The 18,374-nt window shown below is 42.0% G+C and overlaps 1 protein-coding gene across 5 annotated transcripts in view; it reads left to right on the top strand.

Annotated features, from left to right (window-relative positions):
• The window catches only part of Zmat4 (zinc finger matrin-type 4), a 349,005-nt gene that overhangs the window by 227,308 nt on the left and 103,323 nt on the right, over positions 1-18,374 (top strand). For all 5 annotated transcript variants that reach the window (XM_057752101.1, XM_057752098.1, XM_057752100.1 and 2 more), the window contains one exon: positions 8,523-8,750. In XM_057752101.1, the coding sequence (XP_057608084.1) occupies positions 8,523-8,750 (228 nt within the window). The remainder of the gene's footprint in view (positions 1-8,522; positions 8,751-18,374) is intronic.

Genomic DNA, 18,374 nt, shown 5'->3' with positions numbered 1-18,374 from the left:
AGGCACTGGCAAAGCTCTGAAGGCTGCTATTGTCTACTCTCATCCAAGGGGAGTCCGAGCCAGTCAGTCAGTCTAGGGAGGCCAGAGGACAGAGACAGCTGAACCTCCCTCAGCTGACTCTAATGCCCAGCCAAGGCAAGAGCCCTGAGTCCTCAATCCCCATCCCCCAAATTTAATTTATGTATGAGCCTTTTACAGACCCCAGATTTCTGTCTGTTGGTTGTGGGACAACCTGAGATAAACACACTGGCAGAAGCTGTGTGTCGTTGGTGGAGGTACACCCTGAGAAGTGGATCTGAACTAGCGGTGGTCTTGCTGGCTGTCCTTTGGCACACACAGTCTCATCAAAAGAAATCTCTTTTGCTCTCATGTCCGCAGCCTCTCTCATTACTATGATGTAACAGTAATGATGCGTGCTGGTGGGATTAATGACAATGGGTGAGGCGCTTGATAATGTATGCTTTGTGTAGGTTCTCTGGAGAATTAACTGGCTTAATGACTTTTCCATCATTGACTGGAAGAGAATTGCTGAGGGTAAAAACTCTTCTCTTATTGGCTCTGGTCCTCCCTTGACCGACCTTACTGCTCAATTTGAAGAGTAGTGACAGAAACCTGGGACTTCACCTTCTTAGAGACCAGGGCATCTCAGCATGCAACACTCCCACTGCTCTTGATGTAAGTGTTGGGAGAGACCAGCCATGTTTCAGAGTGCCGTCACTCATCTGCGTCCGTGATGTGATCGCTTGATATTCTTCTGTTGCTTTGAAGTTTTATAGCGCCAAATCAGAATAGCTTCAACTTTTATTTGTTTCTATCCAAATAGCAGTTGAGAATAATTTACTCTCAGATTATCTGTGAATAGATACACACACTGTGAACACATGGTATTGTACTTTTAATGCAAAGTAGAGTCAATTTCCATAGCTTGAAAACCATGGAGTATTGAGGTCAGTGTTAACTTTAGAGTATTGAGGTCAATGTTAACTTTAGCACGAGGAATCTCAATATTGTAGTTAAGCAAGGAAAGCAGGAACCCCCTTCTGTGGAGGAGAGGTGGTGTGGGTGGAGAAAAGCAGGTGTGGATGTGGGCGTTCTGCTCAGAGAACAAGGCCAGCCTCCCTTCCCATCAGGACGTCCAAATGTTCTGCTTTTCCTGGTCCTGGACTGCAAGGCTGCTGCTCGCTTTCTCCAGATTTAGTGGCGGTGCTTCATCTCGGCCATGCTTCTAGCCCTGATAACTATTCTCATCTCCGATCCCTCTATAAATATTCATGGACCATAAGAAATGATCCAGGAAGCTGCTTCTCCAGTTGAATACCTGATGCTGTAGGATAAGTAAATTCTTCCCTACTCCTGAGTGTGGGGTATGGATTGGGTAGAGTGGGAGTGTAGGCAGAAGGAAAAGCATCCCAGCTGGTGCCAGGGCCAGGTGTCAGCTGCGCAGTCCCCCTCCTCTCTGACCTTATTTTCTGTGATATAGGTAACATGGCTGGCTTGGGATGTTTCCTGAGAGCAGATGTTGGTAGGTAGGGAAGCAATCAATTCCTGGCAGCAAGATCATGGCATTTGTCTTGAATGTTGCCTCTTAACCCGTGCTAAGGGATCTAAAGATATGTCACCATGTCTATAGGTATCCAATTAACAGGTGGTTAGTTAATTCCTGCCTAAGCAATAAGTGATAGTTCAACTTTATATATGATTTCACATTTTATGGATTCCAAAATAGTCAAGAAAAATTCTAGACTTACACAGCTCATGAATTTTAAGTTGTGCACCATTCTGAGTAGAATGGAGAAATCTCTTTTCCCATTCTGTCTTGCTTAGGTTGTCAGTCCACATTGGCACAGAGTATCAAAGCCGCAAAAGCTGCCTCCTTGTTTTCTTCTTAGTAGGCACCATGGACAGCATATAGACCACCATGGTACCACAGTCTTATGTTCAAATGACCCTAAGTTTAGTTAATAATGGCCCCAGAGTGAAAGAGCAATAGTGTTGGTCATTCAGACATGTCAGTATCATAAAGTGTATCCTTTAAAGGAGATAGCAAACAATCTCAATTGAATTTTAAAAAGATATATTCTAAATGTGCTAAGATCTACAGAAGTAGTGAGATATTGAACATGTGAGCATTGAGAGACCTGGGGTCTCAGAATTATATCCCACATCGCAATAGAGGCACAATGTTGTGATTCTTAATGTATCTGAAATTGGGCTGCAGTAGGTACCTTCAGAATTTTTCTACTCTGCCCTCAGGTCAAAAGAAATATCTCTCAGATACATTTACCAAATAGTTAGATCTAAACAATTGAATAAGTCTGTTTTAATAACTTGGCCATTTGGGAAAAATAATACAAATCCTATGAGAAAAAAATCTTTTTATTTTATTTTTAAATAATCTCTGACCAATGAAGCTCTTTGTTTGCTGGACGCTGTGTATAGCATCACAAACCTCGGCAAAAAACAAGAATACCTCCTCATTGGTCAGTTAAAATTAGTTCTGGATAACATCCAAAAGTCCAGCTTCCTAGGAATAGGAAATGGCTGAAGGGGACCTGACATCTAATGGTGAAAATGTGAGTTACCTTGAGCAAGTGGCTCTGGTGGGATCCAAAGGACTGCACTGTCTTCAGGTTTTAAAAATGGATTTCGTGTGAGTCTTGTGCATTACCTCAGGTCAGCTCCCCCAAGGAATTGGGAACTGTAAGCACAACCAAACATTCTGCCACTTCAAGAAACTGGAGGACTTTCCCTGTGCGGTGTTCAGTCCAAGCGCCATGACGGCTTCTCTGAGAGAAACACCTTTTCCCGAGCAGTCTGCAGAGAGCTGGGTTCAGTGGTTCAGCAGCAGCCATTACACCAAGCCAAGGGGTGCCCTAAGCAAACCATCAGTCTTTCTCAGATGCAAACTGAGTTATAGAGACTGAATGGCTTTCCTCCTTTAGCAAGAGCATGCGATGTGTGGGTCCGGTTCTGAGCCCCTGAGGTGGATCAGTGAGCCAACAGATCATAACCTTGTCTTGCCGAACTTACATTCTAAACTCTTGTTGGTATGAGAAGGTAATAATGGGCTTTTCATCCCCTCTAAAGTTCTATGTAATAGCCTATTTTTTCAGACACAAAGATCCTGCAGAAAATAGATGTTCTTAAGATATTTAGAGCCCGATCAGCAACCAGAACTGGAGGGAATTATTCTGTATTAATGAAAACCGGTGATCTATGACTGTTGTCTTAATGAGAACTGATAACATATGCACAGGGATGGGTAAGGAAGCAGGCCATGTTAGCAGACTGATTATGCTAAGAATGTTGATACACAACTGAATTAGAATGACAGTTCCATGAAACCATCTTCTTCCTTGTTTATTCTTAGGAAATACACAACGGTGTATAGCCTAAAACATCACATACTATAGTGTTTAATTTATAGTGTGGCAGGTGATTTTTCTGTCATGGCATGGGGAACAGAATTCACTTAAGGATCTCTCCTGTGAGAAGAGGAGAGGTTCTTAACTTTCATCTAAATTATTAGGACTCTTTTTGGTCTTTTAAAATACTGTGAAAACTGCTTTTTTCCTCTGGGTCTTCTAGGAAAGCAGAAAATACATGAACTCTTACATTATATTCTGGCCACGCTGCCTTTCTTCCATCTTATTTCCAGGAAAATCAACAATAAATTAATAAGTCAGTGCAAATGAAATCTTCAGAGATTTAAGACCTGGTTGTGGTGGCGCAAGTCTCCAGAGTCGTGTTTTCCATGCTATGCCAAAGCGTGGTAGCATGAAATGCAGCCTACATATAATTTATAAAATAAAAATGCTTGCCTCTGCACTGATGAGTATATATACATGCATATTAAAAAATTCATAATCCACAGTAGAGACATGTTGGGGGAGGCTGCTTGTTTGTTCCCTGATGCTCAGATTCGAAATAACCACACAGAAACTGTATTAAATAAATCACTGCTTGGCCTATTAGCTCTAGCTTCTTATTAGCTAACTCTTACATCCTAAACTAACCCATCTCCATTAATTTGTGCATCCCTGCTGGCAAAGTTTCAGCAGGCTCCAGCAGAAGCATCTCTCTGGCACCAGGTACATGGCTTCTCCTGACTCTTGTTTTCTTTCTCCCAGCATGCATTCAGCTTACTTTTCCTGCCTAGCTCTACTCTGCCCTATCACAAGCCAAAGCAACTTCTTTTTTCATTAACCAATAAAAGCAACACATACAGAAGGACCTCTCATATCATCTCCCCTTTTCTGTCTAAATAAAAAGGAAGGTTTTAACTTTAACATGGTAAAATTACATATAATAAAACAGGTATCAAGCAAGAATTTCAGTTACAATATTTATATCTACTTTATTTTTCATCATAACTAAGGAAGACTATAACTATCTTTTCTTCAACTTCATCAAAGACTCCAGAAGGATATATTATTACCTAAGTAAACAGGAAGTTCATTGTAAGCAACTTTCAAAACTCTAGAATTGACAGAGATATCTCATGACCTAGACAGTCACTCAAGTTTCTCCTGTAATGTTGGGGCATCCAGTCTTCAGCCTAGAGGCCCATAGGATTCAGCAGACTTTTTCATGAAACAGGAAATTTGAAAATCTGTTCTGCCTTGTAATGGCAAAGTCTGTCTGTTTCTTTCTTCTGTGTCCTGCAGAATGAATGTCTGGCAGATACTTTCATGAAGCAGGAACCCTGAAGGACCATCTTACCTTTAGGCAAGTTTAGCAGTCACTTTTCTGTGGGTCCTGCATGTCCAGTTCATACAGAATAACATCAAGCAGTCCAGGCAAGAGCAGTTTCCTGCCCAAATTGCTAACAAACTTTGTTATTTGATGCTTAGAAAGCACTGAGAATAAGTGAGACTGAGAAGAGAATGGGGGTCAGGGTCATGGAGGGTCATGTCAATGATGGGGATTTGGAGAGAGTGAGAGCGACAAAGAGAAAATTTGGGTGCTGATATGGGAGATGTACAGAAGGGGTAATGAAGACAGAGAATGAGAGAGCAAGGAAGATTAGCAGATAGAAAACTGAGATTAGCGAGGACTTGGAGGTGAGGGGAGACCCTGAAAGGGAAGAGAGTAGGTGTAGTCATCAGTGCGGATTGCTGTTGAAACCGCTCTTCCCTAATGGTGGGGGCTGGGGACAGAAGTGGGTAGCAGGTAGTGACTCATTACTGGCTCAGCCACCATCTTTCCATGTCCCTTTGGTGATCTGGTGGTAGATTCTGTTGGCTTCTTTGAAACACCTGGCCTGAACTTCTCACAGATTTTTCTTTTCCTAGTGTGACATTAAATCAGCTTTGTCCTCAGAAGCAGGGGTGGACCCAGCAGGTTTTCCCTTTTCAGCCCTGAAAGTTCCTTATCTGGGAAACCTCCAAGTATCAGCCATTTTATGATAATTGGTATCTTCTCAGTTGCTTTTTGACTAAAATGCCTGACTTAAGAAGAATTATTTAATTCACAGTTTCAGGGGGTTGCTTGTCCCCCATGCTCTTGGAAAGAGCCTAATGATAAGTGGGGGAATGGGGGTGTTTAAGACTGCTTCCTGGCAGACAAGAGGCAGGAGGGAGGAGATACAACCGGGAACCATGCTGACATATAACACCCCAAAGACCAACCTCCTCAAAATAGGCTGCCTCTTCCTTTTCTCAGTCCCCTCAAAATGCTACCAGGTAAACCTACCAAGAGAAGAATCCGTTGGTGACTTCACAGCCCCCAGGATCTAATAACCTCTGGAGATGCCATTAAAGACACACTGGTGTACTTCCCCTAATGTCTGAGTCATTCCTTAGTCCAATCAAGAGCATCATCAGAAGCTGTATAGAAACCAAAGACATCAGGAATCAGGAGTCACACAGCCCAGTAGTGCTGAAGCCCTGACCGACCAGGATATGGCTTTGGTTTAAGGCTGTGCCCATGCCACTGCCTTTGTTTGCCTTCACAGGCGTTACAGCAATGGAAACTGGTTGGCGATGGGGAGACGGTTGGAAGATGAGACACAGGCAAAAGTTAAACTTCCAGGTTTGCACGCTTAGACAGTGGAATCGGGGGAAGTAAAAGCTCCAGCACAAGCAAGAGTTTCCCGTGTGCTGGAGGGGTTATCCATTTGATATCTTTTTTTTTTTTGATGGTTATCCTTTATTTCTGACATTCAAAGATATTCTCAATAGAGTTTCATCTCTAAACAACAGACTTCCCACATTCTGATTCGCTAAGGGTTTCCTGGAATACTCTGATGTTGACCAAATCCTAGGGCAGATTAAAGTTCGTCCCACATTCTTTCAGCCACAGTCTTGCCAATGAATTCTCTGACGTTCAGTAAAATTTCCATACAAAGTCTTGTCCACCCTCCTTACATGCATAGGACTCCTAACAATGATGGATTTTCTGATGTGTAAGTTCATGATTTACAATAAAGGCTTTCCCACATTCTTCACATTTATAGGGTTTCAGAACTAGAAGGGCTCTGATGACGTTTAAGAGCTGAGCTAAGGGGCTGGAGAGATGGCTCAGTGGTTAAGAGCACTGACTGCTATTCCAGAGGTCCTGAGTTCAATTCCCAGCAACCACATGGTGGCTTATGGCCATCTATAATGAGACCTGGCGCCCCCTTCTGGCTTGTGGGCACACATGGAAGGAATGCTGTATACATAATAAATAAATAAATAAATATTTTTTTTTTTAAAAAAAGAGCTGAGCTAATTCTATAAATGTTCCCACATTCATTTGATATCTTTGTGTGCTATTCCTGCCCAGGTGTGGAGTATCAGGCATCAAGTAACAAAAGTGACTGAGAAGTCCCTTCTAGAGTTCAGTTCAAAGGAAAACAATTGTGCTTCAGGATGCATCAAACATCTGGCTGCAGATGTTTGAAACATTTCTCATTGCCGTGTAGCTATGCATCTTCAGAAAGTGATAAGGATGCAGGAAACCTGGGAAGCAAGGTGTGATTTCCTTGAGATAGGAGACAGCTATCTTTTCATAGACAGGTTGACTGCATGTTTGTGGCTTTCATTAGTGTTGCTAAGTCATGATGGAATGATACCAGATGGCAGCTGAGACATATGGCCCACATTTGGGCCTCACTTCTGTATGGTTCCAGCTGACCAAATTCAGCAGGGAGGCTTTTAAAAAACATTAAATGTATCAGAGTTCCTCTACACGTTGACCTGTTTAGTTTAATTTTAGCTACAGCTATGATGAGCACTGAGGATCAAGGAAGTCTGCCTGAGATACTGTCCCGACAGTGTGCTGCTTGGATGACAGTGTCACATGACAACTATGTATTTGCATGTCAGTCATTTGACTCAGACATTAAATGTCCCCCCCCCCATCAAAACTTGGGAGCTTGAGGGGTTGATTAACTGGTTCTTTAACTTGTCTTTGATTTCCCAAGCTGTTGTTTTTCCATGCAAGAATACCCTACTGTCCTGATTTTGTCAACTACAAATCCTTGTCATGGAGATTTGGGACACATGGAAGATGCTGTTAAATTGCTTATGACTAACAAGCCAATAAGACTGAATACCACTTTCTTCCTCAAAAATATTTGGATTAAAATATTTTTTCTATGATGCAGCACAATTCACTTTGTTTTTATTCAAGGAGGTGGCCTCTTGGTTCACTGAGCATGAAAGGTGTTTTGGGGGGCCTGAGAAGGAGCTCCGACCTCGGAGCTTAAGTATTTGGTTCTGTGCCATGCATTATAACTTCATCCTTCACCTGCTGTCTTTGAAGTCAATCATCAGAGAAATAGGACAGTAACTCCAGGCACACTCATTCTGAGGCGAGAAGCAATTTGTATGTTGAAAGCATACAGAAGTTATTTTTACTTTCCATTAGTAAACTCCTTCAAGTTCAATTCTATTCTTTCCCTGGGCCAGAAATAACTAAATTCACAATGGGATGTGTTAAATTAATAGCTGGGAGTACAATCTCAAAATAGTGATATGTGCCCTTTCAGCTTAGACAAGCAGCTTCTGCTCAGGAGAGTGTCTCCTCTGGTCGTCTGGGCGCATGATTGTGCTTTCAACGCCAGTGTTAGCAGATGTGGTCTGAAATAGCCTATGCCAATAAAAACCCGGCCTATGTAGCATGGTCTCCTCAGTTGGTACCATGCAAGTCAACTGGCCAGCGCCTCTGTTTATTGACTGTTTCAACTTTAGCACTAGTTTACTCATTCTGAACCTTGCCGTCTTGATTGTTCTTCAACTTGACTGACAGAACATTCTGTCAAGATTTTACCTGAAAAACTATTTTACCCCATCACAACCATCCCTTCTGTTTTTTTTTGTTTGTTTGTTTGTTTTTTAAACGAAACAAAACTATCCAAACTTTGATCTCGGTGCTTGAGAGATTTTAATTTGTATCCTGCTCAAGATGATGGTTGGCAAAGGTGATTTCCCAGTCTTGGCAATCCCTTGCCATCACAAGCATGGGATGCCCATTCCTTAATACCTAAGGGAAGTATGCCCAGGTATGAACTGACATACTGTTGCTTTCTCCCACAGCCACACCACTGAATTCACTCAAGGCCCCTCGGGTGGACACGGCTCCTGTGGTCTCATCTCCCTATCAAAGGAGAGACTCAGACAGATATTGTGGCCTCTGTGCAGCCTGGTTTAATAATCCTCTGATGGCCCAGCAGCATTATGATGGCAAAAAGCACAAGAAGAATGCAGCACGGGTTGCCTTGCTAGAGCAGCTGGGAACATCGCTGGATCTGGGGGAGCTGAGAGGTAAGGGCAGGCCCTCCCTTAATCATTTGCCCCAGCGAGGCTCTCTGCAGAAGCCCTGTGTTTTCTGAAAGCAGAATGATGGCTCGTAGGGCTTTAATGCTAAAGGAAAGTGTGGTAGAACTCTCAAAGGAATGGCCCTGAAAGCAAATGAGCAGCGGCTAGCTTCAGCTTGACTTCTAAGGCCGCTTTTGTTTCTAAGTACTCATTTCCAAAATTTTCAGATCAAAGATGCAGAGGTGCGAACCCTAGTCTTTCCTTTCTGTTTGCCGTTAAGCTCCTTCTCTGGTGAATGCTTTTGTGGATGAGTAGTAGAAGAGAAGCTGAAGGACAGTAATGCTGGCTTATGTAAACTCGTGTGTTCTACATTTAGCCAAAGGAAGCAACGATGCGCCCCGTGGCCCCTTGCAGCCACCACCTGCCTCCTGCCACTAGACCTCTCTAGGATGCTGGAGAGCACCTCCTATGAGTTCCCACTGAGGCTATAGCAGAGGCTTGCAGAGTGTAGAGTAGCAATGCGTGCTGTAGTTGGTGTCGTAGGGACCATGACTATCTGATGGCACTGAGTGAGATAGTTTATCCTCAATAATCACATAAACATTTTATTAGATAGTTTATCCTCAATAATCACATAAACATTTTATTAGCAGCTTGATATTGACTGTGTAGAGACAGAACAAAATTTCATACTACATATTACATTGCTAAATGATGCCATGAAAGGTCCTGTTGATCCCATGTCCTCAGCCTGGTACATTATGTTTTAGGTGTGGTTTTATGAGCTGGCCAGGAAACCATCAATAATAACACTTGTAAGTTATAGAACACAAAGGTTTACAAACCAGTTTTGAGAAGATCACCTGGTTTCAATTGGATACTGTAAGAAGAACCTATGTTTTTAATCCCCCAATCTGGACCCTAAATCGGGGATGCTTCTGACAGTAAATGACCTTAGGTGACTCTTAACCATCAGAGTACGATCAAAGGTCATGCTGTGAGACGCTTATTGAGAAAGACTGTTTATTGAGAAAGCCTTTGCCAGGGAAAGTCGGAGGCGGAGCTAGATGTGTGAGCAGGAGAGAAGGCTGTGCAAGCAAAATCGTGTGTGCCTAAAGGACGGGACACATAAACAGGTTTCTAATGCATGGTTCTGGAATATTCTTAAACTGCTTTGTGGATCTGAGTTTCAAGGCCCAGGATGCACCGGCAAAGCTGCAGTGGTGACTGATTCTTTCTTAATGTTTGAGCAGTGTCTAAGTCCAAACACACAAGTGTTTTGCTTGATTTCTTGTGTGGTTTCTAGTTACTGAAAAGCCATACCGTCTTTACTATTTCAGTATGCCAGCTAACTTCACATTGTAAAAAGTCTTGAGTCATTGGCACGGATGCTCTTTGTTGGGGGGTTTGCTGGTGATAAAAAGTGTTTGTCTTGTATACAGAGGACAAGTGCTCCAAAGCCGAGGGCCACCCCGCAAAGTTGCTATTAATGGTAAATAACAAGTTGACTCTGTGGCTCCTTCATGGCAGGGCACTAGAAGAGAAAAATGAGGATTTATTTATTGTTTGTGCCAGATACCATGATGTGAAGAAGAATTATTCCTACAGCACATTCTTCTTGTCTAGTTTGAATTATCTGCACTGCATCTTTTATGTACAGCCACATCTTAATGGCTGGGGCGTCAGATTCTCTTGCGCTAGAGTGGCTTAACTTGGGTATGAAGACAAAAGGATGCTCTTTGTCTTGGTACCTCTACTTGGTTGTGACTCAGTAGCATAGGAAACACTGCCCTTGGGTCCATCTTTCGATCCACTAGCTGATGCTTTGATCTATATTTATGCAAATGTTCAATACTACAGACTGTTGAGGAATAAAGCAACCTTGAGAATTTGGCATATTTTAAAAGATTTAAGTGTATATGCTATTTCTGACATACCCTTAAAACTTGGTCAATTAATAAGGCAAATTGCGTCAGGCATATTATAACTTAGAAAAATGGCACCAGGAATGTTCATGGTTTGAGATATTACATTAGTTATTGATTATCATGGTATTCCTCCTGTCTTTTAAATATTTCCTCCTGTTCTCCATACCGATTGTTAGCTTGAATCTGAGTCTTTGGTTAGTTTTTCTTGTCGATATGATAGTTCAAAATGTCTAGAATAGAGGAAGGCATGTAGTAGTTACTCAATAATTGCTGAATGAACAACAAGAAAAGGCCAACCAAAACCCAAACCAAACCAATAAACAAACAAGCCTGGCACATAGTTGGGCATGCCTCATTTCTGCAGTGTCATGAAATGAATAATTTTCATAAGACATTCTTCGTGATTCTTCCCATTTTAAAAGTGATGTATATTTTGCATACACTTAAATGAACAGATGTGACACTTTTGAAAGAGTTTTGACAATGCAAGTACTGGTATGATTCATACTTTTGTGATCATATGTGACTTTTTAAAATACCATGAGATATGTCTGTGGATGTTTCTGGTTAACCCTAGTCTTCTGACCCCCACATGTACCCCACACATGAACATGAATATGAATATACACACACTCATCCATAATCATTATTTATACCTGTGACCAAAGATGTTCTTGACTTTCCTTCTACAAGCTTCATAGTTTCAGCAATTATGTTTCATATTATGATATGTCTCAAGTTAACTTTTTGTTTAGTTTGAGATGGGGGCTGAAATTCATTTTGTTTCCATTCACTTGCACAGCAATTACGAAAAATATGTTAAGTATTTAATTTCCATTCCCAAATTGTCTTGAATTATTTTATCAAAAATCTGTTTAAGGAGTTGGAGAGATGACTTACCAGTTGAGAGCGCTCACTGATCTTGCAAAGGACTAGAGTTTGGTCCTAGCATCTACATTGTAGCTCATAACCTCTGTACCTCCAGTTTCAAATGTTCGGTGCCCTCTTCTGGCCTCTGGAAGTATTGTGCACACATGGTACTGGCAAAACACGTAGTCATATAAATAATAATAAGTAAAATCCTCCTTAAAGAGGAAAATCCATTTGTGTGTGTATTTCTGGACAACTATTTTCCCCAGAGAACCTCATGGTCTGATACACTGTACTGATTGTTTAGCATTGGATACATCCTGAAGTTAGGCACTACATGGTCTCCAGCTTGAAGATAGTGTGGCTATTCTCACTCCTTTGTACTCTGTTTGAATTTCAGAAGCAGCTTTTCAATCTGTAGGTAGAACATTATCTGGACTGTTGAGAGAGATTCAATTATCTGCAGATCAGTGTGGGGGAATTAAATTATTCAAAGCATAGAGTCGTGTGATCTGTGAACACCTTCTTTATGCTTGTGACTTTCAAGTTTGTAAATGGTGCTTTAGAGCCAGGGCAAACACTTTGTGCATCATTTGTTGAATTCATGCTGAATATTTGGTGGTGTTTAACCTATTACAAAGTACATATTATTAATGTTGTTGCTGATAATATGTAGAGACTTTTGTACATTGACTTAAATCCCTGTGACTTACACATAATTTCCTACCTGTTATTTTCATATAACCTAACAATACAAATAATACGTACTTTCTACTGTGTTTGGTGTTCGTTGTACGTTGTCACTAGAAACTATAGAACCACGTTGTTCTAACTTTTTGGTGGCCTCAACTAGCAGGTAAATTTAAAAGCCAATTTCCTATAGACTACCAAAACATTAGAAGTAGGATTGGCCTAAATATTAGTTAACATGTACAGACAAGTATCAACTCTGGTGTCATTTTTTTTTCAAGAGAACAAGTGATAACTTCTCTACATCTGATTTATAATTTAGCAAGGAAAGCCTGTCTTCTTCCTGAACAGAAAGTCTTCTGTAAAAACAGCTATCAGAATATAGAATTACGAAATTGAATGGCTGGAAAGTACCCTAGAGGTTTTCTTTATGGTTTAATTTCTTTGTGTTAGCATAAAACACCTATAGAAGGCACTTTTTTATTCAGAAATTGTGGCAATGTAAATTCTGAGACTATGACTATTTGTGTATAGAATATTCATTTTATACATTTAATAATTTCTTTAAAAGCTCCAGAATGAGACTAAGCCCAGGTTTATTTGTTGTTTTAGAGGACTCTAGGTTCTTCTGCTGTAATTCTGTATGAAGACACCACACAGCTTTTGAGCGCATTTGAAAATTTAATAATGCTTCTAAGTCAAAAGAGTAATAGCCCTGTAAGACACATTAAATATCTTTGAATTATACATGCCCTTTCTTTTTACAGAACGAGCTCTGAAGTCTAGAGCTGTAAATGGGCTTTTCTCTTCTGAGTTGTCTCTAGAGCATAGTTCTAAGCCCCTGATAGTGGTGCACCCTTATCCGTGACTCAGCACCTCCTGTTTGCAGGTGCATCCTTATCCGTGACTCAAAACCTCCTGTTTGTAGGTGCACCCTTATCCGTGACTCAGCATCTTCTGTTTGCAGGTGCACCCATCTCCATGACTCAGCATCTCCTGTTTGCAGGTGCACCCTTATCCGTGACTCAGCACCTCCTGCTACAGGTGCACCCATCTCGATGACTCAGCACCTCCTGCTACAGATGCACCCGTCTCCATGACTCAGCACCTCCTGTTTGCAGGTGTACTCATCTCTGTGACTCAGCACTAGAACCATGAACAATTCCCTCTTCAGTTTAGAAGGTTGAGGCTGAGTGGCTTAGATATTCTTAAAAACATTTTTAAACCTTGCTTAGACCTCAGTTATATAATAAGCATAATTAACTCAGTTTTCCAGAAGCGAATTCTTGACAAAGTATGGTATACTTTTAATGAGTACGTTTTCTTATGGCATTTATGACTCTATGTAAACTGGAATAAATATAGAAATGCAAAGAAATCATAGTCACTCTTCATGGAGATGAGGGCTCAAGAGGTACAGGGCTCACTCTATGTAATTGCATCTGCTGTCTGGATTGGCTGTATTGGAGATTGATTTCAAGGGGAGAAAGCAACTCAAGTAGGACTTCACATCCCAGAAGTGGGATGTGAGTCAGGAGGAGCAGATTTATCTCAAAATAAGTAGAAAATGAGAGATTTTCACTTTTTGAATTATTTCTGCTGTGAGATATTGTAGTGACTTGAATTCACTTACTTTTGTTCTGCTTTAATCTTGGCTTGGTCTTTGCCAGAATCCCAGGAGGTAGGTGACTTAGCATATTTAGCCCTTGCTGCTTCTTTGCCTTTTGTTAGCATTGGTAGCTGTGCTCAGGCATCTGGACAATAGATCTCCAAGACGGAGGAGAGGAAGGATGCTCTAGGGGAATGAATCAAATAATGTTCAAGATGAGGTAAGGTAAACATTATCTAGGAGCCCAGTGCCTTACAACTAAACCCAAGGGATATTCATCATCTTCCACATTTACCATGTGTCTTAGTTAGGGTTTTTATTGCTGTGAAGAGACACCATGACCATGGTGTTGGGGAGAGCTGTGGGCTGTGTTCCTGCCGCCCCAGCTCCTGGTCGCCTAGCTAACTTATGCCCCAAAATAACAACAACAAATTGTATTCATTTAAACACTGCTTGGCCCATTAACTCTAGCCCTTACAGGCTAATTCTCATATCCTGATCAACCCATCTCCAATAATCTGTGTAGCATCAGTCTTACCGGGAAAGATTCAGCATGTCTGACCTGGCAGCTTGCTTCATGGCATCTGCCATGGAGAGGGGATCATGGCCTCTGCTCCAGAGAGCAGAGCTGTAGAGTCTGAGCTCACTTCCTCTTCCTCCCAGCATTCTGTTCTGTTTACTCCACCCACCTATGTTTTAACCTATGAGGACCAAGCAGTTTCTTTATTACTTAACCAATGAAATCAATAGATTGATATATGACACTCCCACATCACCATGGCAACTATTATAAAGGAAAACATTTAATTGGGTGGCTCACAGTTCAGAGGTTTAGTCCATTATGATCATGGTAGGACATGGCAATGTGCAGGCAGACATGGTGCTGGAGAAGTAGCTGAGAGTCTATTGTCTTAGGCAGGCAACAAGAAGTGGACTGTCTTACTGACTATAGCCAAGCATAGAAGACCTCAAAGCCCACTCCCATAACAACACACTTCCTCCAGCAAGACCACACCTCCTCTAACAAGGCCATACCCCCATTAGTGCCATTCCCTTTGGGAGTCATTTCCTTTCAACTCACCACACCGTGGTTGAATTTGGGAGTGATTTTTCCCTGTGGTCCTGAATTGTGCTTTCTCCTGATATTGTAGCAGAATTGGAGTCCATGTTGCTGTTAGCTGCAGCTAGGATGGGCTGGAAGATGGAGATAATTCATTTGACCCTGGGAGAGCGATTAGAAGTGGTGAGTTAGAAAGCCAGTGGTAACCGTAGTGCAGCAGCAAGAAGTAGTTTAGGGTATTGAAAATTGGTCTCTGCTCATGGGGCTCAAGTAGAGGTTATTGATTATATATATACAGACATATATATGTATATATATAGCTATATTCTAATGATAAAGTAGCATTTAAAGTGTGAAGCTGAGTAAATGAAGAAAAGGTGGTCTCCTCTCATGACTGGAGGTCACAGGGCTTTACTTTTCCCTTGAATCTTTCCCAGAAATTTGAAGAATCTCATGGTATGACTAAGTCTAGCTGTATCCAAGTGGTGTAGGGACCAAAATTCACCTTCTAAAGGCTAGCAGAAAGTTTCAGCACACTGGACACATGTCACAGAGAGTCAGAGAAAGTTGACAGCTGACTTCTACAAGGAGAATTCCAGTGCTTTGGAGATCATGTTCCCACATGGTTCCATAGGAATAGAGGACCTGATTAGGTGGCTAGAGATACTATTTCGTGAGCAGGATCCCGTTGTCTGCTACTTCTGTATTTCGGCCCTGATGCACTGATTGACTTATTCATCCGTTGCCCCATTCTTTCCATTGGTTTTCCCGAGCATTTGCTACAGGCGCACAGGGATGAACATACTTCAGAGAGCCGGAGAAGACTCCCAGTTTGCCACATGATAAGAAATAAACATGGTTAGCCTGAGATAGGTGCCAAAGGGGCAAGAAAAATGGCCAAAGGACATTGAGATGGGAAGGTGGGCTTCCTGAAACAAGTTAGTGACAGCCTGGCAGAACTGCTGAAGTTCTTGAACTCCAACCTAAAGGTCAGAGCAGGTGGTGTGAGCAAAGGCTCGTCTCGGAGAGCCCCAGCGAGATCACAGGGTTGTTAGTGGAGACAGAAGGAGGCATGCTCAAGGATTCCAGATAGCGTCAGTAAGCCAAAGGCTGATGATGAGTAGAAAGTGAGCTTGGGGACAATAGTGGCCACGTTTAGTACATTTTCATAGGCCATGATACCATGGTAGATGTTTGTGTGGCATTGCATGCAAGTCCAAGCCGTGTACCTCCCATCTGGTTAAGGGATGGACGCCTCCCTATCCTGGCTCCTTGTGCATTCTGTCCAACATTGGTTTTGCTCTTACCATCCCCATGAAGACAACCCTCACTGGCTTCCATTGTTCAAAGCTATGTTGCCAAGTAGCAGATTTTTGGGAGCATCAGCATTTCTATTAGAGATCACACACTGGTCTGTGATTGACAGGACTACAGCAAAGACCCTGGAGTTCGTTTAGTACTAAAAGGTAATATCAACTGCCTGGGATTTCTTTATTAATGCTGACCATTGCTAGTGAGTCTGAGATCAGAATTCCCTAAAAACTGAGCTCAGGGGCATCATGGTGGAGCAGCCACAGTGTTAAGCAGGTATGTGCCATTGGTGTTGGGGACAGTTTATTCATGGGAAATTGGACCAGAGAGTCATTTCCTAGTTTTCATCTTAGAACAGTGGAGTTGGGTGACTGACCCAAATGTCTCAACTGAGTTATAAAAAGAGCCAAATTGTTAAAGAAGGGAGCAAAAGTGTCAGTGGGGACAAAGCTGTGAAAGTCCGAGCCTTTGAGAGCAAGCTTGCGAGAATGCCTGAGCAGCGCTCGGGTTAGGCACTGCATACAGGGACGGAGCTACAGCTGAGGACTGGAACTGTAGAAGTCCAGCGTGGGGTTTGTTGGATGGTGGAGGTGCACATCTACGTTTGGCAGTGCCAGGAGCAGAGGGTGGAGCAAAAGGGACTCGGATAAGTGACAGGTGAATGCCTGTATTCTGGCTGCAGATAATGAAACCCTGGCTTAAAATTCTTAGCTGGACATTGCATATTGAGATTTGTGTCTCAGCAATGTCTCACTACAGAAAGCAGCCTGAGGCTGTTACAAGGGAGAGAAATTACAGGTAGGGATATACGTTGGAAAGAGTTTTTTTTTTTCTAATTAGAATTTCCATTGAGAAATTACAACAAACTGAGCTCCTATATGAAGTTTGAGGGTTCTAGGGGTTAACAGTAAAGAAAACAAATCAGAAAAAAACTGAGTGGTTTTGTATCCAAAATTTTCCCCCAAATATATATGTTGGAGACTGTTCAGGAATCTTTAAGTGGTGGAGCCTAGCAGGTAGTCTCTGGACCACTGAAAGGTGTCTTCAGTGGGCTCTCTTTTCCTCTTTCTTTGGCGTCCTCGTCATGACACAGTTTTACTCAGGTACTGTATACTACTACACAGGTCCTTAGCAACGGTCCATTGGGTCATTAACTAACACGTCCAAAAGCTTCTTCTCTTGAAGTTAATTAGCTCAGATATGTGTTACAGAAATGGCAAACAGACTAACGCACATGGAAATTCAACAGGATTTGTCAGATGAGTTGGGTCATGATTTACTTTGACATTTTTCCATGGCTGAGGACAGGACCCAGGGTTTTGCTCATGGTAGGCAAGTCACAGGCAAGCAGTCGGCCACTGAACTATACAATCCTAGCCCTAGGGCAGTGGGTTTTCAACCTTCTTAATGCTGCAACCCTTTAATCTAGTCCCTCACATTGTGTTGACCCCAGCCATAAATTTATTTTCATTGCTACTTCATAGCTATAATTTTGCTACTGTTATAAATTATATTATAAATATCTGATATACAGTATGGTCTCAGGTGAACCCCTGTGAAAGGGTCACACAACTCCAAGTGAGGTTGCAGCCATGGGTTGAGAAACGCTGTCCTAGTACCTTAACCTGCCATGCCACATTGCTGTTCTAGTCTTCTGAAGCGTGAATATCCCATACTGGGCCTTAGGAACTTGCAATCTGGCCCCATTTAACCCAGCCTTGGAGTTGTGACAACAAAGGCCGCATGGTCCCTTTTGTATTATCCACGGTGTCTAGATTCATATATTGTTGATAGACGCCCTCCATGATTGGCCTCCTCCAAGCTCTCTAACAGAAAAGCCACACTCTGCATCCTTGATTCTCCCATGCAGTCGAGACTGTGGTCCTTGAGTGGATAGTTTAAAGGTTTCTAGTACCACATACTTAACAAAAATTACTGTGTCAACGAAGGTGCATTTTTGTTATGTTTAATCAATTACAGCAAATACGGCCGTTTCTCCCTTATCCTGGTATTTCCAGCCTGTGACAGCGGTGTGCAGTTTAACTAGTTAAGCATCAGCAGAAAATAGGACCTCTAAGCAAATACGATAATTATAGAACACAATGCTAAATTGGATGGTAGAAGTGCTAAGGAAAATACTTAGCTTAGATTACACCTGGTTA

This window comes from Chionomys nivalis, chromosome 20 (genome assembly GCF_950005125.1).
Source record: "Chionomys nivalis chromosome 20, mChiNiv1.1, whole genome shotgun sequence".
Taxonomy (NCBI): domain Eukaryota; kingdom Metazoa; phylum Chordata; class Mammalia; order Rodentia; family Cricetidae; genus Chionomys; species Chionomys nivalis.
Note: the sequence above shows the minus strand (reverse complement) of the source record. Positions and strands in the feature narration are given on the sequence as shown.